A 26275-nucleotide genomic window follows, 5' to 3' on the forward strand; every position below is an offset into this window, starting at 1 on the left:
ACAGCATAGAATCTAATGCTTCTTGATAGAGACTTCTACGCCCATTAATGAAAAGACTAAAAGCAGAAGCATTTTGCCTGTATGTGTTTTATATTCCACTCACAGTAAAGTCCCCATTTGCTGCTGCTTCTTATTGATCTTTTATTGCAGTGAGGCATCTTGACAATCCAATGACAGTTTTAGTTTGCTGCTTTGTATTCTCTCTGGAGATACTGTTCAGCAGAATTCCTACCAACCTTAATATTACCTATAAGGAACACAAAATAGTTGTTATTGGAGTGTGATAAAAGTTCAGGGTGGATACACTTTACCCACTCTAATTAGGGATAAGCAAGAGATTGACTTTTAAAGCCCCGCCCCCCCCAATTTATTTTATGGAGTTGAAAGGTCACATACAAAATGATACAAGAGAGATGTCATGAAGCAAATACCAAAAAAGCGCAAGTGGACTGTAAGCTCTCTCAAATAATGTGTTTTATTTGTATGGAAAGAACAATGCATTAATAAGGACTCTGTAAACACATCAAATAAAGAATACATTAATATACAATATATATGATGTTAGAAGACGAGATATTTTATTACTGTCAAAATACAAATGGCAACAAGAGGTCACAGTATACTAAAAGCTTCCAAGATAACTCTGCTGAACAGCAGTTCCCTAGTGCAGTTAAATCACTCAGTGCAAGCTCACAGTTAAGAAAAAGCAGTCCACTTTTATGCAGTCTTTTTTGTTCTCATTTCAGCAATGAATAATCTTCCCCATATATAAAAGACTACATATCAGCTGTACCAGGCCAGCTTCAGCCAGATGGAAGTACACAACCCCGGTGACAGTTCTGAGAGGCATAACTGTCTTGGATGAGAATATTGCTTCCCAGAGCTCTCAGGGAGCCCGACTTCCTTAGTACAAACCTCATTTCCTTCTGCTGGGTAGCTCATGTAGCCAGGAACATGCTTTGATTGGCAAGGTGTTCTAATTCCAGGACAACGGCAATTTTACAACAATCTGTGTAGATAACTTGTGTTCAAGAGCGCATAATAAAGATGGTTGCTGAACTCTACCCACTTTTTAAGATAATCAAAAATAAAAGTCTCTTTTTTCTTTATTACCTGGTTCATCTATGTCATGGAAAAAGAAAACCAAGTTATTTTCAATGTATTTGTGCACAAATGTGTGTGTGTGTGTGTGTGAAATTATAACATACCTGTATATTACAAGATAACATACATGAAACAAAATGATCTTTATAATTACTAACACCTAAATATTGCTGTGTTTTTACTGATTTCAGTAGGGATACTTGCAGAGTAAGAGGTAATCCAGCCTGAATTAAATGAGGCTGCATCATTAGTCCTAATTTTGTTGTATATCGTATTTTATATAACACAAAGAATGACAAGGCAGGTAGCTTAAATGTTATGCCTGTCTTCAAAAGTGCAAGAAGGAGGACAAGAAGAAATACAGGCAAGTCAGTATCACCTGAGACCTGGGAAAATTATGGAGCACATCCTCATGGAAGCTATTTCAAAGCGCATGAAGGACAAGGTGATTAGGAACAGCCAGAATAAATTTACCAAGGTCAAACATTGTCTAAGCAATCTTGTTGTCTTCTATGATGAAGCAACTAGCTCTGAAGTGCACAGCAAAAGGACAAGAGGGCAATGGTCATAAGTTGCAGCAAGAAATATTACAATTCAATACATAAAAAATAAATTCACCATGAGAGCAGTTAGAGTGCTAAAACAGAGCTGAACAGAGAGGCTATAGTCAGCACCACTGGAGATATTAAAAACTCAACTGCAAAAGGCAGCGAGGAACCTGATCTAACTTTGAAGTGAACTCTGCTCTGAGCAGGATGTTGGACTAGATAACTTCCACAAGTCCCCTCCTGCAGAAATTTTTCTGACTCTAAAGAGCTTATGAGCCTACTCAGAAGCATCCTCGGATTCCAAAAAAGACAAAAAGATTGGAAAAGTAGAAATACAGCTATTTCCTAAGATTATCTTTATTCTTCCTGTAAGAAGGAACTAAAGAGTCACACCAAAATACATACCATAAAATGAATATTAACAATTTCCATTCTCCTTTTATGAAGGGCAGATCTGCTAACTTCTGAAAACAAACAGGGATTTCTGAAAGTCATTTACATTTATGGGATCTGTGCAGATTCACTTTCACATTCCTAGCCATCTTCATCATCTGTAACAGAAGTAACAGTTGTCCTTGACTCCCTTGCTTAAATTGTGTTCTCACCCTCCCCAGGTGACTTGGAAGGGGCTACAAAAAAAGGGGCAGAGTTAGGCAGGCACTTTGCTTGACACTTTTTTCTTTTCTGGGGTAGCAATCACCCCTATTCTTGCTGTTCCCATTACAGGAATAAGGTATTTGTAGCTTGACTCTCTAGGGTTCTATCAATTATAGCATTTCCCCTCCATAAAACAAGAGAACCCAACACATCATTCTTACGGTGGCAAAACAAAATGTTGGCCAAATTACTAGAAAGCCTTAAGCCAGAAGAATTACTGGGTGACCTTGAGATAAAAAAAAAAAAAAAAAACACAACAGAGCCTTCTCTGCAAAAGGAAAAAAAAAAGTAAATATCTTGTTTTTTTAATTTTTACTGAACTTACTCATGTTTAGGCTCCAGGCTATTTTGGTCTGTTTAAGCTCCTAGTATGAGTTGTATTAGTGCAGATTCCAAGATATTTTATGGCATAGGAGGAATTAAAGCATGATGAATCCTAGGTATAGTAGGATTTATCATTCCAACATAAAACAGAGTTCCAGATTTTATGTTCTAATATATAATGTGTGTATAGATATATAAACGCACCATTAAAATGGCAAGAACAGAAAAATTTCAAAGCCAAAAGCTGTGAATGTTTCCTGTTACCTCCTCAGAAGCATGCAGGTTACTACATACAGGGGGGTTGTTTTATGATCAAGTATGGCTAATGTGAACAGGTTTGTACAGGAGCCGTGCAATGCCACCATTCAGCTGCTTTCCCCATAGGATTCCTGGCAGGTTTCTTTTGAACAATGAGACTTGCTGCCATCTTTAGAAATATTATCTCAGTCATAATCAACCAGACGCAAATACAGGCATACTTCTTTTCATTGCGCTTTGCTTTATTGTGCTTCACAGATATTGCGTTTTTTACAAATTGAAGGTCTGTGGCAACCCTGCATTGAGCAAGTCTGTCGGCACCATTTTTCCAACAGCACATGCTCACTTTGTGTCTCTGTGTCACATTTTGGTAATTCTCGCAATATTTCAAACTTTTTCATTATTATTATATCTGTTATGGTCATCTGTGATCAGTGATCTTTGATGTTACTCTTGTAATTGCTTTGGGACGCCACGACCTGCACCCATATAAGACGGCAAACTTAATCGATAAATGTCGTGGGTGTCCTGACTGTTCCACCGACCGGCCGTTCCCCCATCTCTCTCCCTCTCTTCGGGCCTCCCTATTCCCTGAGACACAACAATATTGAAATTAGGCCAATTAATAACCCTACAATGGCCTCTAAGTGTTCAAGGGAAAGGAAGAGTTGCACATCTCTCACTTTAAATAAAAAGCTAGAAATGAGGAAGCTTAGTGAGGAAGGCATGTTGAAAGCCAAGACAGGCTGAAAGCGAGGCCTCTTGCGCCAAGCAGGTAGCCAAGTTGCGAATGCAAAGGAAAAGCTCTTGAAGGCAATTCAAAGCGCTACTCCAGTGAACACACGAATGATAAGAAAGCGAAACAGCATTATTGCAGCTGATATGGAGAAAGTTTTAGTGGTCTGGATAGAAGATCAAACCAGCCACAGCAGTCCCGTAAGCCAAAGCCTCATCCAGAGCAAGGCCCTAACTCTCTTCAATTCTATGAAGGCAGAGAGAAGTGAGGAAGCTGGAGAAGAAGAGGTTGAAGCTGGCAGAGGTTGGTTCGTGAGGCTTAAGGAAAAAAAGCCATCTCCATAACATAAAAGTGCAAAGCGAAGCAGCAAGTGCTGATGCAGAAGCTGCAGCAAGTTATCCAGAAGATCTAGCAAAGAGAATTGAGGAAGGTGGCTACACTAAACRACAGATTTTCAGTGTAGACGAAACAGCCTTATACTGGAAGAAGATGCCATCCAGGACTTTCATAGCTAGAGAGAAGTCGTCCATGCCTGGCTTCAAAGCTTCAAAGGACAGGCTGACTCCCTTGTTAGGGGCTAATGCAGCTGGTGACTAAGTTGAAGCCAATGCTCATTTACCATTTCGAAAATCCTAGGGCCCTTAAGAATTATGCTCAATCATCTACTCTGCCTGTGCTCTATAAATGGAACAACAAAGCCTGGATGACAGCACATCTGTTTACAACATGGTTTACTGAATATCTTAAGCCCACTGTTGAGACCTACTGCTCAGAAAAAAAGATTCCTTTCAAAATATTACTGCACATTGACAATGCACCTGGTCACCCAAGAGCTCTGATGGTGATGTACAATGAGATTAATGTTGTTTTCATGCCTGCTAACACAACATCCATTCTGCAGCCCATGGATCAAGGAGTAATATTGACTTTCAAGTCTTATTATTTAAGAAATATATTTTGTAAGGCTGTGGCTGCCTTAGATAGTGATTCCTCTAATGGACCTGGGCAAAGTAAATTGAAAACCTTCTGGAAAGGATTCACCATTCTAGATGCCATTAAGCACATTCGTGATTCATGGGAGGAGGTCAAAATATCAGCATTAACAGGAGTTTGGAAGAAGTTTATTCCAGCCCTCATGGATGACTTTGAGGGGTTCAAGACTTCAGTGGAGAAAGTAACTGCAGATGTGGTGGAAACAGCAAGAGAACTAGACTTAGAAGTGGAGCCTGAAGATGTGACTGAATTGCTGCAATCTCATGATAAAACTTTAACGGATGAGGAGTTGCTTCTTCTGGATGAGCAAAGAAAGTGGTTGCTTGAGATGGAATCTGCTCCTGGTGAAGAGGCTGTGAACATTGTTGAAATGACAACCAAGGATTTAGAATAGTACAGAAACTTAGTTGACAAAGCAGTGGCAGGGTTTGAGAGGACTGACTTCAATTCTGAAAGAAGTTCTGTTGTGGGTAAAATGCTATCAAACAGCATCGCCTGCTACAGAGAAATCCTTTGTGAAAGGAAGAGTCAATCAATGCAGCAAACTGCATTGCTGTCTTATTTGAAGAAATTGCCACAGCCACCCCAGCCTTCAGCAACCACCACCCTGATCAGTCAGTCATCAACAATGAGGCAAGATCGTCCATCAGCAAAAAGATTACGACTCGCTGAAGGCTCAGATAATGGTTAGCTTTTTTTGCAATAAAGTATTTTTAATTAAGGTATGTACTTTTTTTTTTAAAGACATAATGCTATTGCACACTTAATAGAATACAGTATAGTGTAAACATAACTTTTATATGCACTGGGAAACCAAAAAATTCATGTGACTCGCTTTATTGCAGTGGTCTGGAACCAAACCCACAATATCTCTGAGGTATGCCTGTAAAAACTCTATAGATAACTGTTTGGTTGAACAAAATTTATTAAGGCCTTTTTCAACACTGCTTTTTGTCCAAGTACCACTATGTTTGTTCAGATAGGAACTCCTAAGTAGTCTCACTGAAGCCCCTCACTGTAAGTCTCTCTTACAGAAAGGCCTTGCAGGTACTCATATTCTATCAAGTATTGTCTTGGTGCTAATAATTTTATTAGGGGCTAATGAAGAATCTCTGCTAAACTACATTCTTCCTATTCCTTAAATTAATGGCACTTTCCCCAGGTGTTTAAAGAATACATCTGTTTCAAGAAACAAAGTATAGGCCCATGGACTAACTATCCCTGCTAGAAAAAAATGACAGTACCACTTACAACCACACACAGTAACAAAGATGTAATTATGAATGCAGAAAAGGATTTCATGCTTACCTCCCTAGTTAGTGCAGTATAGGAAATGAAGTCCTCATTTGTCTTTCTGCTCATCACAGACTGCCCAACATACTCTTGACACTAACTACATTCCGTATGAGATCCTATCAAATGGTAGACATTGACTAGAGGAAGCTGTGAAGCAGGAAAAACGGAGAACATTATAGATACGCAAATGTTCGTAATCCCTGATGGTCAACAAAAATCTCCCTCAGTGTCTCAAATTCAACTTCCTCAATGTTACGAACAGGAGATTATATTACATAAGTCACACAAGTACAGTTCTTGTATGCAGTTGTATATACAAGTACACACTTGTCCCCATCTCTCTTTTACAGAAAAAGAGTTAATGAATGCAAAGTTAAAATGCCTACTTATTATTTTAACAAACAAAGTAACTAACAGCCTCTTTAAAAACAGAAAAAAGCTTTACTTGAGAAGAACAGGCATGCCACTATTAGTCAGAGTTATAATGGAACTAGTTGGAGTTAGGGAATATTTTAGATAAGGGTAAGGCAATTCTGTTCTTTGTTGGGAGCAAAACAACCGAAACAAAAAAGGAGTAGCCACTCACAAAGAGCCACATGCGTATGGACAAATAGTCTTTAAACAGAGGATGAAAACAAACAGCTGGATTGAGAATTGTTTTGCTAGAGGCACATTTGCAGATGGTTGTCTATAAAAGAAACAATATAACCTGACTGTAACAGGACTTGAGTATATACTCAGTGGGTATTCAGAAGTTAACACCACTAAACCAAAGAAATGCATGGTTCCCTCCTCAAGCTCTTCTTCCTGAGAGATGACCAACCTTGAAAATCCAAGCATTAGTCCTGTACAAGACCAAAAAGAAAATATTTGTGTGTGAACAATTACAAAAAAGGGAGGAGAGCAAATTCAGCCATTTTGTTTCAAGACATACAAAACAACCTGGGTGATACATTGCTGGAAACTTGTGTGAACTTGAATTCCAATCTGATTTACCACTAGCTGCCTATATGCTTTCCTAGCTTGAATTTTCTTCTTTACCATATTTCTGGCTCTGAGTCTGAAGGGAGGAAAGTGGAGTCTTAGAAGTTGATAAACTAAGCTTGTGGTGGTAGTATAATGAAATTCTCTTTAACGAGTCTCATCAGCTATCACAGGGGCACTTAGACACAAGCACAGTGCATGTTATTCTAGCAAGGGCGTGACATGAGCTTTCATGTCAGAATTCAGAATTAAAATTGTGTTTAAAGGGAGTCTTTGCTCTCTTTCATCAGAAACATGCATCAGCAAGAGCACCCAGATTGCCTGCTGAGGAGCCCAGGTGGGAATGGATTTTTTTACTGCACAGAAGTAAGATTTACAATATTAAATAAAAATATGTTCCACTTTCTAAAGTTTGTCTTACTAATTGAAATTGAATCAATATTAAGTTCCAAGGAGGTCTGTAAACAATGTCAGTGTATTAAAGTTTATTGTATAATGAATTTGAAGATCCTCAAGAAAAGCTAAATGATCACCAGCCTTAAAACAGAAGACAACATAGCCTGCCTTGATGCTTTGCTGCTATGGTACTTATTAGCCTGCTATCTCAAACAACAAAGATCACCGAACAGTTACAAGCTATAATTTAAATGATGCTTATCTTGAAGTGTTGTCAAGAGACTCTTCAGAAGAACTGACAGAACTTCATTATTTAGCACGGATTAATAAAATGTCACTATTCAACACTAAGTCTTGTCTTTATTAATATAAAACAGCATACATGCCACATGTTAAGAGCTTCTCTTTGGTTCCAAAGATGATCATACAAGCATTTGTCTTTTCTAGGAGAACAGGCCTTTCTATGGTCTCGAGAGGGTGTCCAGTCTATGTTACCTGGGAAAGGAAAGAGTGGAAAGTCACATAAACAGAAGAAAAGTTTTCCCAGCATGAATATGTTGTCTCAGGATCCTTTTGGGAATTCTGATCTGATATAGGCATCTAAAGCTCTATGCCCATTTTCAACTCCATTAAAATTGTAGGCAGAATCTGCACAACTGCATTGGTCCCTCAAGCTATAACTTAAGGAACCAGTAAAAAACAAAAACAAACAAAAAACAAAAACAAAAAAACACAAAACAACCCCAAACCAAAAACAATGTTTTATCAGATAAAGCAGGTTTTATCAGATAAAGCTGTTCCTGCATACAGCACACTACTATTCACAAGAGTCTGAACTTTTGCTTCTCCTCTCTAAAAGTGTCTTTTGCTTTCCATCTCCAGCTAACAACTTAAAAGTTGATATATACCAACAGCCAAGAGAACTATACATTCCAAGACATAAAGGACTGTCACAGGGAGAAAGAAGCTGCCATCTAAATGATAACTGACAAATCCATTGCATTTCAGTAAATATCCCAGGAAAAATATACTATGTGCCATAAGCTTGCCAGCTCAAAAAGGAAGTAACATGTTTCCAAGCAGATTAAACAGCAAGACAGAATTCTCAACTTAATTCATCCGAAGACCTGAGAAACTGCAACACAAAATTCAATTTTCACTTCAGGCAGGTAATTCAAATACATACAATTAAAAAAAGTTATTAAAAATCCATGTTCTACTTCTTTAACAGCCTTAAAGAGAGGAAAGCAAGAACTTTATTGTTAGAATACTGTGCCAAGATCATGAATGAAGGAGGTCACAAAAGGCTGTAACAAACAGATCCACAGCTTACTTTCCTTTAATCAAAGGAAGGATAAAGCACATTAGTTCTTAATTATACAACTTAAGAGCAAAATATATTGGCCAAGGAATGAAAGTTACTTTTATCACTATGAGACAGCTTCCTATACAAAGCTACTATCATTATATGCTACCCCATTCACCTAAGTTTTTGAGAAAACTTCTCCTTTGAATTAAATGCCTGAGAGTTTAGTGAATTAGGAAAAAAACCCACTTTTTTATCAAATTCCTAACACCACAATAAGTCTGTTAACCAATACTACTATCCAAGATACTTAAAGAATGGAGAGTTCATTGCTGATGAGCTCATACTTCTTGATCATATAACTGCCTGGTAGAGTCCATACATGTAATTTGAGCACTGTTTCCTTAATATGAAGTTAAATTTGACCAGATTAAAATGCAAATGTACATAATATCACAGTTATTCCTATGGTTGTCATAAAAACATCAGTCTCCTTTAAAAAAAAATTAGAATAGTAAGTAGACCTCAAAACCAGCAAACTACATTATTTTCCAACAACAGATGCACTAGCTTTACGGCACCTTGCAGGTACAGCAACTACAATCTCCTAGAGAATGAAGTGTTTCTCAGCTAAGCATTTTTCACTTTTTTTTTAATGTGATGCAATAGAGAAAAAAAACTTAACATGGTTCATTTGGGTCAATAAAATAATTGAGTACAAAATTTTAATCACGTGTTTTAGAGTTAGAACAGTGATCCAAAACTCAAAGGAACATAGGATAGAACTTTGCAAAATGTCCACAAACTAATATGAAATACCAGTCAATACCAGTTGTAATTTTTTCCCAGTACTGAATTAATGGGAAAAAATATATATAGTCAAAATTATGCCTAAAGTATAATGTCCAAAGAAGATAACATCTTGGGCTTCATCACTTAAAAACATCCTTCTGAATGACACTAAAACTAAAGTAAAGGTTATGATAGAAGCAAAAAAACCACCCAAGTAATCATAAAACATACTTACCAGTTTTTACGAAAGGCAACATGAAGCATACATTAAAAAAGACCAAAAAAAAAGATACAACTAGAGAACAGATCATGAGCCCCAAATATTAAGCACTAATGAAAATGAAACCCTCAGAACAATCAGGTATAAAATCTGCTCTAAATAAAAATTTCTAAACAGTGTCTAACAAAACTCTACTGTCATAGCCTACTGTCAGAGTCTTTGCTGGAACATTCATATATTTGACAGTATGTAGAAAGCAGGGTTTTTTTGTACACTAGCATATAAATAATACTTACACTTGCAAAAAAGCTTTGAGATCTTTTATTCATAGATTTTGCAGAACAACAAGTGTTATTCAGATTCCTAACTCTGGCCTTCAGTTTCCAAAGCCTGAATGCCTTCTGTCAGTAAAGTATGAAGGAAGATGACTTAACACCTATTGCCCATGGATCTTTTTTCTCTCCCTTTCCAGTAAGGGGGGAAAAAACAAAACAAAAACATGGACTTATTTTATTATTGTCCTGCTTGCTCTACGATCCGGTTAAAAGGGCAATCTTTATAATACATCACCCTACATTTGGAACTCAATATTTGTTATGATTCGATCTGATTTTTTCCCCCTCAGTTTATTCATCCATTCCACCAAGGAAAACCTGAACCTTCAGTAGTTTCTTTTCCAAAGTTTCTTTCCTAAACTGCCCGAGGCAAACTGAGAAGTTTGCTGCACCTGAGGAATGGCCAAGTGACAGTATACCGACTGGCCATGAGCTATTCATTAGAACAGTTTTCTATTAAATGCAAATAATGGAGATAGCATTAGGCATGTGCTATTTCTTTAAAAATAGAAGTTATACAAACAACCCAAAATCATTATTCAAGCAAATATGGTAAATGTTTTGAGATGAAGGGAAACAGTGATTCTGATATTGATACCAAGAATTAACTTTAAGATATTGTTTTCGGTAAAGCAATGAAAGAAAAGCATTTTCCTGCAAGTTAAGTACAAAAAGAGAGGTAGCACAGAATAAGAATTACTGAAGATTGGATGGAAAATTTACGTGACTCAGAAATGAACAAAAAACTGAATTACCTCCTCCTTCCAGAGGAAAGTTTCAAATTACATTCAACATAACATGATCTTTTGCAATGCCTTCAGCCAAAAGTGCCAATTTAACTCCTCTCTAGGAAACCTCCTAAATACATGACAGAGATTATCTTCCTAATTACTTAATCCCTTAGTATTTAGAGAGCATGTGAATTACTTCAAATGGGGGGGGGTGTGTGTGAAATGGGAACTAATGAATTTTAGTTTTTCTGCTTCACAAAAACAACATGGCATTGTTTTCATGACTATTTAAGGCAATCTGATAATCTTGCTAGAACACCAATTCTCTCTCACTTCTTCCTTTGAAAGGGCTGCTGTTTCAGATGTTAGCTATTTGGGCTTTTTATACCTAACACTACCTTCGGTTTTCAGTCCGAGTTTTATTCTCCAATTCTTCTTGACAGTAAGCAGCCTTCAAACTTGATGCTTCCATCAAAAATAATATTATTAAAATAGCAAAGGTTTTAAAATAATTTTGCAATGAAATTGCATAATAAAGACAAATGTGATGAAATTACAACCTATTATATTACCACAACTAGTTCTAGTTGAACTTAATCTTTTCCAAAACCACATACCAGAATCTGATTCTAGATATATCATCTGCATGGATGATCATGAATCATTAAAAATACTAGATATTGTACTGGGTTTATATGCACAGGATTTGTTATATTGCAAATTCACTCACGAAATCCTTCAGTAACATATACACCAAGTCCACAGCTAATTAAGTCCTCTGAACTGCCCTTACTGGGATGTTGTATTCTATAATCATCTATACACTAATGCATGAACACAGACTTGTTACTCATAGCTCTCCAAGATCTGCCACTTTAAGAACCTCAAATAACACAACAAATGATAAAATTGAGAGCAATAAATTGCAGTTTTCTTTTGTATATCTTGTTCTTTAAAAATTGTAATGAAATCATTAATTTGAGGTATGATTAGGCAAACATTTTCACCTTCCTTATTAAAAGGCTTCTAATAACCTTGCATGGCTGAAAATAAAGATGCAATTCAAAGGTTCAAAAATAGAAGAGACATAAAAGGAACTTAACATTTATTACTTTCAAATCTTTTGATTTTTCAGTCTTATATAATTCTCTAGAGTCTGAAGCACAACTTTTGAGATGTTCAGATTAATGTGGTCATTTAGAGGCTCCAACAGTGAGCTGGATGGTCTCTAAACCTCCTAATACTGTTCTTGATTAGACTCATTTAGCAGCTGAGCCTAGTCAACCTAGGAGAACAGAGCAGACTTCAGTTGCTTGCTGATGGCCCAGAAAAATATATTTATAATCTAAAAAAGTTAGCACATCTTATCACAACATATAGCTACAAAAATATGTTTATGCATAGGCACTTGCTCATTTAATTCTAAAAATCACAGAAGTCTCAAAATCACAGTTTTAAAATAAAATAGGTTTTGGGAACTGCCACTAAATCTTTTCAAAAAGATGGGAAGACTATTCCCAAAGTTACAAGCTGAGCAATAAAATTATTCACAAAGACAAAATTTTGTTGCAAATATTTACTCAAAAAGTGATAATTTACAGCAGTGCTTTAACAGCTGTTCAAAACATTTAACATTCATTAAAAACAAAACTAAGTCAAAAGCACATTCTGAATGTTTCAAATGGAGCAGCGAAGTCATAAGAGTAAGCTACTGTTAATTATATGCATTCCTATATCTAGCTGCTAACTATAAAGCAAAAAAAACCCAAAAAATCCAGCAGCCATCTTTCTGTACATAATTTAGAGTACAAAAAGTCCTGAAATTCAACTGTACAATTCTACTTTATATGCCCTTGTGTGATTTTTGTAACAGTTAGCAAGTAGCAGCTGCAAAATGGCAGAGTGCATGCTAGTTGGCGTTTCCAGTTTGGGGTTTCTTTTTCCTTTTTGTTTAAAACAGTTTTTACATTAAACCATACTTTGGTTTGACTTACAGACCATTCTCATGGGTCTACCACTAAGAATAATTAAAACAACAGTAAATGTCTAACAGCTACAAGTACTTTCAGCAGTATGTCCTATTTTATACAACTATGTCTGGTATTTCTGCACAGCTTGCACACGGAAAACCCCACAAATATATACTTTTATTGTAATAATTCCACTTTCACTGAAAGTTTATTAAGGTAAGCTTACAGCCTGGCAGGATTACACCTGTACAGAGGTGCATAGGTTCATATAATTCTGTTTACATGCTTTTACAGACAGGAATGTGACACCAAATCCAAAGAAGTTTTATGTTTATCCAAATTATCAGTAGACCAATAACCATTGTTACAAGTGTGCTCAATTTCAGCATCAGAACCAAAGTCATACTAAATTTTGCTGTTTAATGATATTCACGGAAGGATTTTTGAAAATCTTTTCTTGACTAACAAATCACCTTATTCTAGGTTAGTTAACTATGAAAATGATAATTTATCCCTCCTTTCAAGTGCCAGTTTAGTAAAACACACCACATCCAAGAGACTGGAAGATAAATTTAACACATTACTCCTTGTAAATTTAGTTAATTCAGTTGTACATACACGTACACACTATCTTCACACACAATTTCCCTTTTGTGTTTCTTTTTAATAATTAGCATCAATGAGCACACTCATCAGGAATGGTCCATGGTGTTCTTACCATTACTTATAATAAACTGAATAAAATATTAACACAGTTTCAGCTTGCTTCATTTTCATCTGTCTTGTTTACAGTTGTTTCCATTCTGCTGGGACTGCTTTCTTTAGAAGTCTCATCTGTTTGTTCAGAGAGTAGTCCAGCTTTCTTGGATGAAGGTGCAACCTTACCTTTCTGTAGGATTTCGGTAGCTTCATGCTCTAGTACCTCTGATGGAGTCAGAGGCTCCAAATGAATACTGCCTTGCTCACTAATGTCTGAACTAACGGATTCAAGCTCATCTCTTTTTCTCAAGAACTGCTCAAAACTAACATCTTCACCCAATGTTAGTTTTAAGTCCCTTGCTTTCAACGCTGACAATGCAGTTTCATCCAAGCTATGTACTTTAGTCTGGTCATTCAAGACAATATTATCTGAACTTTGGCAAGTTTTCAACTCACTTTCATCATGAATACATTTTTGTTTCTCTTCTACTAATTGTTTGTTATTATCTGAATCGCAACATGCTCCTTTCTCATCCAAGGCATTCTTAGAGCTGTTGTCATTGCTGTCAAGTTCCAAATTGGGAACATTTTCTGTATTTGATGAACTTTCTTCACTATTTTCAACTGATGCAACTTGGTTAGTTTGATTTCTGTTGTGTTCTTTTGTTTCCTCTGAAGAATCATGTTCTTGTTTGCTGAAAAAAAACCCAAACAAGTTATTTTTATAGCAGGTAAAATAAAACAATACATAGTTGTATTCTGTAAAGTGATGCTCAAAGTGGTATTGCATTTTCTCCTTTTAATATTTCTCACAAATTTTCATAGCAAGATGGGCTGAATTTACAATTTTCTTACCTGTTACAAATTAAACTTTTTATTTAACAGTCACTTAGTATTCTTTAATTCTTGCATTTCATCACTAGAAATGAATACTTTGAAAGTTAAATTGTCCCCTTTGTATGACACAGGTGGTTTTCCAAAATACAACATGAGTGGTAACCTCTATCTGCACAGCCTCTTTGACACTGATACAGATACAACTATTTTGAAACTTCTGCTGATGATATACAAGCAAAAAAAGCTAATTCATAACCTTATACTGTTGATTTTTCTCTGCACTATTAACAGGAGTCAGAGAAAGAAGTTAGTAGCTAGAAATCTATATTCACTTAAATTGAAAAGTTAGATGAGTAGTTATAAATCTGGATTCACTGAAAAAGTGAATCTGTGAAGTAGCAATTTTGCAGTCACCTTTCAGAGTAAAAGGCATATTTTGATAAAAAGGAAACTTAGAACAATATTGAATTATGCAAGTAAAATTAAAAATTTTACTATATAAAAAAATCTAAGACACAGCATACAAACTTTATATACAAAACAATTATTGTTTAAGCCTTGTATTATTTCAATAAAGCCACATGCAGTACTCTACAGGGACCAAAAAAAATTAGAATGCTGACTGAAAGAAGACTGAACTGTATACTTCAAATGCCACCTGTACCTACAGAAATACAAATCAGTCTAGTCATATTACTATATGCAACCTGCTCATATTTTTGTATTCCAGTAGTCAAAAATCCTAAATAGTAGTTTCTAATATTTCTCCTCATTTGTCGTAGGAACAGCAACTTCCCCCACCCTTGCAATAAGAGAACTCAATTTTTGTTTTACAGGTTTTGATTTGGTAAAAAGCTTAAAATCATTTCTAATCCATTCAAAATTTTTCAGAATGAAAAAACTGAAGAACTACTTTCAGATGCAAATTCTATATAAGAAGTTAAATTAGGAACTAATAAAGTCTTCTAATTTTTAAATCTAAAACTGAAAATAGTCTCTTAACAGTGACGTGCAGCTAAGAGAAGTGAGAAATAATAATAATATCAAATATCTTATTTGTTAAAAAGCATTTTAACTTATTGCTTCAATAGTTTTAAAAATGGTTTGAAATCACTTCTGGCTAAAACCATTTTTAACATTGGCTAAGCAACAGACTGTTCTAAAACTCTTAAAACACAAGATGCTGCCGTTCTTTGGACTGGTTGCCTAAGCCTAGTTTATACTGGGTTAGCCTGAAGTAGTTTTAAACCAAGTTTCAAATCTGTTCCGGGAACATTTCAAACACAGAGTGGCACTAAATGTCTAGACAAGTAAGAGTTCAGTGCATTGCAGTTATCCTGAAATAACAAATAGAAGAATAACTGATTTCCTGCTATTAGGTTTTTATGATGTATTTTCAGGCTGAGTGTCTAAATGTTACTTTACTGATGCAGCAATTTAAAACAATTAATATGATCCACTATGCTAAACGACAGTTGAATTCTACAGAAAATGGTTGCAGTTATTCTGGTACAGGTGCTACATTCTACAAACATTCAGAAGTTTGTTTTCAAGTTCACTTTCACTTAAAGAAGCTAATCCAGAAATATTCCATACCCTACTTTAAAACAGAGGAATATTTTGAGCAGGAAGAAAAGACGACAGAGATTCTTGAAAGGTGAAATCTTATCAGTCACTGAGGTAGGTAGTCATAAGAATCTCATTCATTCATAATAAGGAACTAACTCAAGAGAGAGTTCAGCCTCCTTACCCAGTTGCAAACTGTATTTTCTACTACTTTCAGACAGAAAGGGTTTTTGCATTTAATTAAGCTTTTTTGAGTTTCCTATTACGTTATCAAAAATAAAGAACGTTCTCCAAAACTCAAATTTTCTACCCAAATTCTTCTCCTCCCTCTCAAAACTCCTAGAAAAGAGGAAAAAGGGCAACATCTGATGGACTAGCCAAGACTAAATCCCAGCACAAAAGCTGCCACCACTCAAAACCACCTGTTAGCTGCGGCTCACATAATTGGCCATACCATAACTACCCCTAATTACTTCACCTCTTGGAAAGGGGCATTAAAAAAGCTGTACCCCATTTAATTAGACTTAAGCTATACAGAGCCTTATAAATTCTGGTAAATACTCAGAATTGTTTTCATATGAAAACAGCCAAGTCTTCATGAAACAGTATACATACATGTGCTTGAGCTGCTGCTTTTTGACAAGCACGCATGAGGGTGAGATACAGTTGCAAAGTGAGCAAATGATTTTGAACACAGGTATGTAAAAAATGGGTTTAAATAAAGAGATTGTTAATGCTTCATTAGTACACACAGAGAGAAGTGTTTCCATGCTGGAAATCCCAAATGAATTTATTTATATATATATATATATATATATATATACACACACACACATATACACACACACATATAAACACGCACACAAATATATATATACACACACACACACTCCCCCACACACATGCACAACGAGAAACTCTTCAAAGGGGAAACCTGCCTTTAACATATAGGGGGAATCTGTCACAATCTACTTCACCTTTTAGTCATCAAAATCCCAGCTTTGTCCAAACCCAGGCTCATTCCCGCTCCCCTTCGGTGAAGTACTTAGCTGGGGGAGGGGTCCATAAAAAGATTTCTTTCTAATGCAGAAAAAAAGCTGCCTCTCATCAGCATACCAACACCCTCCCACCAGTCATTTACACCAATAAGAGTATAACATAAAACCGAGTAAGTATTTTGCAAAACAAGCACCATTACAAAAACAGTTATCCACAGAGAACAGTGATCTGAAAGATCACCGAATACAACAGTTAATTCAGATACAACAGTTCTCCAACAAAATATTTTACCTCTGCTGAGGACTGCAGATGAAAAAGCAAAACATAGCTACAGGGACACACCAAGTCTCCCAAAAGTCACACAGGATTTCAAGAAATCATTGCATTTGTAAGGCAGTAGCTGAAAAAGAATAGCCTTCTGTACAATATTAGGAATGAAACTACCCTTTCTACTCTAACATTGTATGCAAACAAAACTGGTAACAGTGTAAGGGAACTGAAAATTCAACAGAAATCAAAAGGATCTGAAAAATTCTACAGCAAGAAAAAAATCATACATCTTCAGAATAGATGTATAAACAAAATGATAATTTTACATTTGCTTACACAGTAGTTGCACACACACATTCACTCTGTGGAAAAGTATTTCCAGGAACAAAACCTGTATTTTGGCTGCATTTACATTAACATTTTGGTTTGAAACAGTAGTGTGGTTTTGAGGCAAACTCCTTGATTGTTCCCACTTACCACATACTGGTTGGGTTTACAGAACAGTTCTAGTAGACGCAAACTTCTTTTTGAAGAAAACTGAACTGGAAGTTCTGATGCAGAAGTGCACCAAACATGCTGCAGCTCCTAAAGAAGCTGCGTCCACAAAGTCCAACAACGGATGTTCCACGCAGCTTTGAACTACGCGCATTTTGTCCAAGGGACAGAAGTCTGGTCCAAAATAAAGCCTCTGAACCACGATGCAGTGAAGACGTAGGCTCCTCAGAATCAACTGTTTTGATCTACTGATCCACTCCTGTAGCACTAATGTCAATGTTACTTGCTAATGTCAGCATAGCTACCTTGGCTTAAAAGCAGAATAAAAGCTGAAGGGAAAAAATTGTTTGAGAAATGAAAATCTCTGGTGCTAGAGCTATAATATTCTAGTTGTCTCTGTCTTAAAGCCCCTGAAGTATTATTGAAGTGAAACAGTTTGAACAGAAGACTCAAATTATATTTAAATTATTTTTACATATCTAAATACAAGGATAGGTGAAAATAGTACATAATACTCCATTAGAATTACAGTGACTGCTGACTAATCTGTAGCCTAAAGACAAAGTTAGCTTCTAATACCTGAACCATTTAGTCTCAATTCTTAAGCAAGCATTTTAAGTGAAAGTAAAGTTCAAATTATTTGGTATACACTGCATATGACTAGAATAAAGAAATTTAAAGGAGAACCCTTTAAAATGGTAGAAAAAAAGCAAGCAACTGAAACTTGGCATCTGGAAACAGTAAAAGGAGTTTTCTAAAAGCATTTCCTATACTATAGGGCACTCTGCCCATGTAAGATCTTACTCTCATTAAGAAAACTGTAAATGCCTAAATAACAAAATTAGGAAATTAAAACAATTTTTTGTCAGAATACAACTATAAGTAAATTCTGATTTTAAAATAAAAATGGTCACCTTATATAGGGAAAGATTAATATCTTAAATGATTGTTTGTATCACAACCTTTTTAAATACTCAGAACTGTTTAAACAATGTTATTACTTTTAACATAGTTTTTTTCCACAAAGTCAGTGTATTATGGTTCAATGAGGCCAAATCATCTGTCAAGAATTTTAAAATTGTATGGTAAAGATAAACTCATTCTATCTTCTAAAATACCCTTCGTTATAGTTCCCCTGTCATACAGAACCCACATACCTCAAACCAAGAAACGCTTTCCAACTTCAAATTTTTCTCCCCTCTGTCCATCTGGATATGAAATGCCTGCCAGGCGGCCTGACTCCATTTTCCAGAATACGCATTTGCTTCCGTCTAGCTCATCTACTGCAGAACATTCTTCCCTATCTACCACTGCTCCTCCTCCCTTGCTGAACCTTTCTCCCGACCCCCAAAACCAACCAGGAAAGCAAGATTTCTCGACTCATCTCTAGGTTTTAGGTACTGTATTTTTGTATAACCCGGTTGGTCAATTTGTATTTTTGGTTCTTCAAGACCTTGGCTGATAATTGACCTTGTGCTACCTATTCCAAACAGCCCTGACCATACACTGTAATTCAAATAACTCCACATGACCGAGGGGTGGGTGGGTGNGGGTGTGGGTGTGTGTATGCAGGGAGGATGCCAAAAACCAAACAAAAAACCCCAAAAACAAAGCCCTTACTGGCAGATCCAGGCAGGGCTGATGTATAAACTAGAATGAGAAGCAGTGGCTGCAGTGAAATGGCAAGCGGTCTGCGGCACCTTGGAAGAACAACCAGAGATTGCACAGGGCCAAGACCACACTGCCAGGGCAGCTCCATTCTGGGAGCTCTTGGTTCTGACTCCCTGTAAACTCAGAGAGCTAATACCAAAGTACTCTCTATCTGCATTCTCCATCTTCTCCAAATGTAAGGGCTAGGTTTAGGTTTGAGATGGCAGGGGGAGTGCTTTTGGTTTTTTTAAATGAAAACAAAAATTATGGAACACAGTTTTGTGGAGCAAAAAATGCAAATTCCAGATCCTCTATAATGCCGAAATATGTGGCTTCCATTAAATCCACAGCATATATATTCCAAACATTATGTGTGATGAAACAACAAGATAAAGCTGAACAACTAAGAAAAACACTGACATTTACCAATTTAGGAACAGAACCTATGGAAAGCAGCATTACTATGTTTGTTTCAGAAACCCTTTCCTTAACACTGCTGAATGAAGATGGACAGGCTTATCCCATTTTTACAGAATCATCACTTCTGCTTCAAAAAAACAGAACAAAAACACCCTTTCTGCTTTTGAGAGTAGGCAAGCAGTATTACAAGAAAAATCTTTACAAGGTCTAAGGACTTCTTCCACTCTCTTACAGAATGGGCTTTCTGTAACAGATTGCCCTTTCTGAAGGGCAATAGAAAAAAAACCTTCTTCCAGAAGAAAATTCTGTAAATTTGTATCCAAAGATGGTATTTTTGCAAAATGTTGGGAGGATGTACTATGAGATCATTTAGCTTCTTGACATGCAAAAAGCAGGGGCTGTACATACGGCTAGAAAAAGGCCTAAAGAGGCATTTGTGAGGATTTTACTCCTTATAAAAACAGTATAAAAATAAAAATAATATAAAACAAAAGCTTCAAAATGCTAGAGCTTAGACTCAATATTTACCCAGGTGTCAGGTTATATTTCAGGTCAACTTCCAGGTTCCTTTAGGATGAAGAGGCACACACAAGGCAATTAAACCATTCCTTCATTGGAGTCTAGCATACAAGTGAACCATGACCTGATTGCAAACTGGAAATCTCTGGGCGTAGCAGTTATACATAACAAAGGTGCCCCTCCACCACTGCCACGTCCTTTTGTGGCAAAACATAGAAAGCTGGATTTTTTGCACTGTTGATATACTCTGAAAGCCCTTAACCAGTAATATATACATATATTGAAAAAGAAATTGTCTTGCATCTTCAAACTAGTCACAAAGTTCAGAGATATTGTTAGACTGTGTAGAGAAAAAAAAAAAAAAAAAAGAGACATTACCTCCAACTTAGCTTCTCTCTCTAATGGAGATTTCGGTTTTAACTTAGTGAATAATGAATTAAGATTCAACATTTTCAAATACTGTATGTTTAGAATAGAGGTATGAAGATACTTACAGTAAGAAAACAATTCGGTAATCTGAAATCAATTTTTAAAGTTGTTATTTAGAGCTTAAATGCACTTCAGAGTTCCAGAAGGGCATTTCAGAATTTTGAAATGTTTTATTGGGTATATAGAAATTATAAGATAAGTTTTTCACATAACATGTTCCAGTTACCTCACTACATGAAAAAAAACAAGAAGCAACAGTCTAAAAATGGCTAATAGCATTTTTCTGCTAGTGCTTACTGCCATTCTACATGAGGAATAGATTAATCCTCTCCTCACAATAAAGGCCTTTCAAACCATAACTGAAACAAAGTATAGTCCAGTAAAGTATTTGAAGTCTGAAATAAATCTGGCAAGATGTACATTTACAGTTCATAAAGCTACATTATGACTAACAAAAACATTCTGCAAAAATAAAAATAATAAAAAAACCCAAGAATTTTGTTTTATTCTAAAATTATAACATCTACAATAACCAACTACCCAGAAAAAAGTTGTAGTTTACTTCACAGCAACTGTACTGACCTCCAACTACAACTTGGAGGAGATACTTCCTTCAAAATACCTTCACAAGCACAGTCCATACATTAGATTAGCTATAAATTATTTAAAATTTATTGACTTCTAAAACCACATTAATTAAACAGCTTATCACAACATCACTAAAATTGATTTTCTGTGTTTAAGAAAATGCTACCAGAGATAGCAAGAAGTGTCTCCTACAAAACCTTGTTAAGTCATCTGTTCTAACATAAAATCTAACCTTTTAAAGGTTTCCTGTAAAAAACAAAAAATCCACCAACCTGAACAAAAACCTCAAAATTGCTTATGCCTGTATCTTCTTTGTTGATCCTGCATTAAAGCCAAGTTTAATCTGCTGAAGTATGATGCTTGCTCTGTTACATTTAAATAATGCTATTAATCATAAATTAAGTGATTCATGACCTCAGTGAGCCTTAATGGCTTTTTACAAGGTATATAATACTTGGCACGAGGAACAGTTTTACCAACTTAAACTTTGTGAAAAATGCACAACTAATATTTGGTCTGATATCTACCATACCTATCTTCCTAAATTAATCCAAAAAAAAGCAGTGTTTAAAAAATGGACCTTTTCAATAACTTTAGCACACTTTCAGTACTCCACCACCACCTATTAACACTAATGCCCTAGCAGGTAAGCAACAATTGGGACTGTAGTATAAACAGCCATTTATGATTATTTTAATCATTATGTCTTAATTCACAAGAAATGATGGCAAAAATAAGAAACAAAGAATTGTTTTATAGTAACATTCCTATGTTAGCACTGTAAAAATGTGCATCTAATTAACAGTAAGAAAAACATTCAGGTAAATCAAGTGACAACACATTTTTCAGGTCAGGGACTTGGAATACTCTGAAGTATTTAATCATGAGTAGCAATACCAGTAAAAGATGAACCAGCACCTAATATTTAGCTTACTTTCACTGCTTTAATGATGAAAATAGTACTTTGTTTAAAAGCAGTCCCTATTCACATAATTTCAAAGAACAGAACAGTTTAGACACAAATAAGTCAGACAGTGTATATCCAAGGACAAACTTACTGGTCTTGTTCTCTGAGAAAATTTTGTGATAACCACATCTTTGTTAATATGGTTTACCTTGGATTACTGATCTGTTCCTAAATATAATTAAGGTTGAGAATATATTTTAGAAGGTAATTCCTTCTTTTTAATGTACAATTAACAGAAGTTTCATAAATGGACATTAAAATACAGTTCACCCTGTGATGCTGCCAGCACTTCTATACGAGAAGTCTTAAATCTTTTGGGTCCAAGAGTTCACTTCCTAAAGAGTTCCATCTCCTACAGTCCTCAAACAGCAACAAAGGCCAGGTACTTTCCAGAACTACTGTAGCTCCAGAGACATAAGAAAGACCATTATGAAAATGAACAAAGATGGTGACCATCTCTGGTAAGTACAGCCTGTTGGTCCACATCCATCAGAACAATCTTGAAATTCCTACAGGATTCTCCAAAGATTTTTCTTTCTATATAAAAATAAGCTTCTGTTTAAGAACAAAGAAAAGCAACCAATTGAAAAAAACCAAAACAAAAACACCACACCCACCCCCCAAAACAAGCAAGCAAACACCATCATCACCCCCCAAAAAGAAAGTAAATCCCCCAAAATGTAGCTGAGCACAAAATTTCAGCTTAATCGAGATACTGAAAAGAAATGATTGGCCACAAAAATCAAAAAGGCTCAGACTCTGACCACAGAATAAAAACCAGGTAAATAAGAACATTCCTTTAGGCACTTTACAATCTACTTTCAGGTGGATTTGAAATTTTATTTGATACATGAGGATTCAGCTAGGCATCATTAATGGAATGGATTTGGAGTTAATTAAGTGAATAGTTTCCAAGATACACAGTCCAAGCACAGAGGAGGGCGCTCTTTAAGTTCATACAGTCTCACAACTTCCCCCTCCTTCACATAATAAAATGCATGTGTATTTGCACATACACAGAGCTCAAATCATGAGCAGCTATCTTCCCAGTGATCTATCATGTTTTATTAAAGCCACAGAAGGCTCCCACATCTCCTTTGGGTAAGCAACACTGAAAACTAGCTGGAATCTTTTGCCAAACTTCCCTTTCCCAGCCACTTCTAACAAAAAGTAACCTTTTATAGGAAGACTACAGCTACAAGAATTTCTAGAAAACAACTTTGCATAACCTAAGTGGGTCAAGATACTTTCCAGCCACTCAACTGAGCTATACCCAAGCATTATAAATTTAACCCTGTTTATGACTAAAGGAACAGAAAGCTGATTTTTGAGAACTACAGGTTTTAGTAAAAATATCCATTTTGAAAAATATAACATGAGTAGAGCAGATGATTCATAAAACACAAGCCACCCCCAAAATAAAGGTACGTATGAGCATTTATGGGGAAGAAATGGGACTATGTTAAGGCACATGTGAACACACAGTTAAAGAGGAGAAAAAGGTACTTATACTCTGAGGTGTTCTACAGTGTTAATGACTGAATGAGAAAAGAAAGATGGAACTCATATTACTTCACTCTGTTTCTCATCTGTAAAATGGGGATAGCAATGAAAAGGGCTATGTAAGAGCTTGCTATTATCATCAATAAAGAAATGTTATTAAGCACAAAGCTACAGTTACAAGCATTTAGATGGCCCCTAATGCCTGAAACATTCACTTTCTTGTCCAAAAGACTTTCAAAGCAAAGGTAGCATAGAATTTGCCAATTCAAGCAAGGTTGCCCTGTAGGCACGTCTTTTTAAAAACCCACAACTCGGTGACACTCAAACGCCTAAAAATACCCCCCAAAACAAAACACCCCTCTCCCATTACATAAGCTGGTCATACCAGGCATATTCATACTCTGTCTTTGCAGATATGGTCCCATATGCTGCATGATTGGTGTGGGAGAAGTAATTGGAACCATCAGGGATAGTACAGTATGAGTCAGGCAGGTTTACCTGCATGGTTTAATACACTCTTTATATTATGACTTTTTAACATGAGTAACTTTCCTAAGACCTTTGCAGAAATGAAAACAGGACACTATGATGCCAATTGTTTCTACATCAATCATTACTGCCTGTATTTACACAAGGTTGGCAAATTTGTATGTAACTTACCAGTGTTTTAATCACAAATCTGAAACTTAAGCAATGTATTTCTGTACCAGAGCAGCAAAAGAACCAAATGATAATCTTCCAAGTGAGCATTCAAAACGGGTATAGATCACATTACACTAGACTGACACTCTGATCTGAAGTTATTTGTGAAAATCCTTAGAGAACACTTCTGAGAGCCACAGAAATCTGCAATCATACCCCAGTTTTGGTTGTTGCCAGAAGCCTTAGTCAAAGTGAAATACCTCTGATTTAATTTTCTCCAAAATGCATGTTTGCAATGAAAACACAACTCACTATCTAATGCTATTGTGTCAAAACTAGAAACCAATCCCATAAGAAAAAACTTGTAGTAAGTCACTGATGCTCCAAGTTGATCAGCAGCATGTGAGAGAACATGCCTTCTGTCAGAAGAAATAAACAAGTGGCAAAAAGAACAAGACTTTATAGAGTACTAATCAAGTATAACATTTTAAGTATGCGGTGGTCAATTACAAAATACACATAAGACAATGGATGACAGGATCCTTGCTATTATTAACAATACCGCTGTGGCTACAGAAAGCTCACTATTACAAAAATTTTTTACTGTTTGTATACCAGAGATGAAGAGGATGAAAATATAGTCAAAGAATGGATTAATTTCAGTTTGATTATGCAGAAAGTACTGCATATTAAGAACAGCCTGCTTTCATCAGAATGAATCTCTCATAACTTGGAGGTGGTAACAGTGACTGACCTCCTAGCAAGATTAGCTGAACCTATTAAGTTGCTTGAAAGCTAGTAAATTAGGAGATTCGACCTAGAAATATATCCACTGTAAGCAGGAGGTCAGGTTTGGAGAAACATCAGGCATTGTTCATGATGACAAAAGAAAAGCTCATCATGAATACAACTTGTTGATGGATAAACTTGCCATAAATAAGCTAGACCTATAGATGAAGCCAAAAGCAGTGGAATCAAAAGCAGCAGGTATCTCAAGCAGCTTGAGGAGAACATCCTTGAAGATGAGAGATGACACCAAAGAACAAGGTGTGAATGAATATGGTTTCTCAACCTTCAGAGTCAAAGCTCAAATATATCTGCTTTCGTCACATGCTTTCCTCATACAGTATCTAGGAGCAGAAAGAAACTTATCTACCGGAGTAAAGCAGCTAATTTCCTTTGGCCAAGATTCAGTTTATGCAGTTACATGTGGGAGAAGTTACCCAAAGCATATTTTGCCACTGTATACCGTAAAGTCATTAGCAGGCAAAATGCAACTTACTTGAATATTAAAATATACGTGTCCTGATCTGTTTAAGTGAATACCCAGAGAGAATGACAAAGCCCTTTACTTTCAGAAGGCAGGATCAACCTCAGAACAAAATGAGCTTTGGTGTCAACAAATACAGACCCTTGTGCATACGCTACTCTAATGTGGGATGATACTGACAGACCTGAGGAGACAGTAAGCAGAGAAGAAACATTGCATCACATAAATGAAACTCCCTTTAAAGGAGCATAGCCCCAAAAGCTGTAAATTAACACTGCAAAGCGGAGAACAATATCACAGAATTGCCTTTGTCAGACTACAGGGTTGGGAGAAAAGATCAGATCTGCTGCCTTAAAGATGCAAGAAGAGAATACCACAGCTTCAATGTGTGAAGAAAAAGGAAGGATCTGGTATGGATGCTTGTTCGCTTACATACCAAAATAATTCCAAGCTGGACTGGGTTCACTTTTCTGCTCCACAATGATGTATCAGTGAGCCAAGACTGTATAGGATACCTGCTCACTTTCAACTCCCCTGCAACAAAAATGTCTACTGTCAGTTCATTTAAAAAACATGTTAACTGTTGTGTAAAGCAGAGAGTTGAGCATTAGAAGAGCACTGGCACAGTTATTAAGCCTTATTCCCTCAGCACAAGATGGATCACTAAACAACAAACAGGGCAACCTGATGTACAGAAACAGTTTAAAAAGCTGGAACTTCTCCAGGTGGGTTACCTGGATGACAAATGGCAGGATTTTGGCCCAAAGACAG

General features: G+C 36.2%; 1 protein-coding gene across 12 annotated transcripts in view; it reads right to left on the reverse strand.

The window, feature by feature from the left end:
* Positions 1-498: 498 nt before the first annotated feature.
* Positions 499-26275, reverse strand: part of ZNF280D (zinc finger protein 280D) — a 64679-nt gene continuing 38902 nt past the window's right edge. For 3 of the 12 annotated variants that reach the window (XM_026060884.1, XM_026060885.1, XM_026060883.1), the window contains one exon: positions 12242-14044. In XM_026060884.1, coding sequence (XP_025916669.1) covers positions 13408-14044 — 637 coding nt within the window. In that variant the 3' untranslated portion in view covers positions 12242-13407. Of the gene's footprint in view, positions 2204-4945; positions 4974-5460; positions 6762-7678; positions 7792-12241; positions 14045-17498; positions 17846-25940; positions 26039-26275 lie in introns of those variants that run through there. The other 9 variants (XR_003252673.1, XR_003252677.1, XR_003252674.1 and 6 more) reach the window with 9 other exon arrangements.

This window comes from Apteryx rowi, unplaced genomic scaffold, assembly GCF_003343035.1.
Source record: "Apteryx rowi isolate R43461 unplaced genomic scaffold, aptRow1 scaffold_172, whole genome shotgun sequence".
Lineage (NCBI taxonomy): Eukaryota > Metazoa > Chordata > Aves > Apterygiformes > Apterygidae > Apteryx > Apteryx rowi.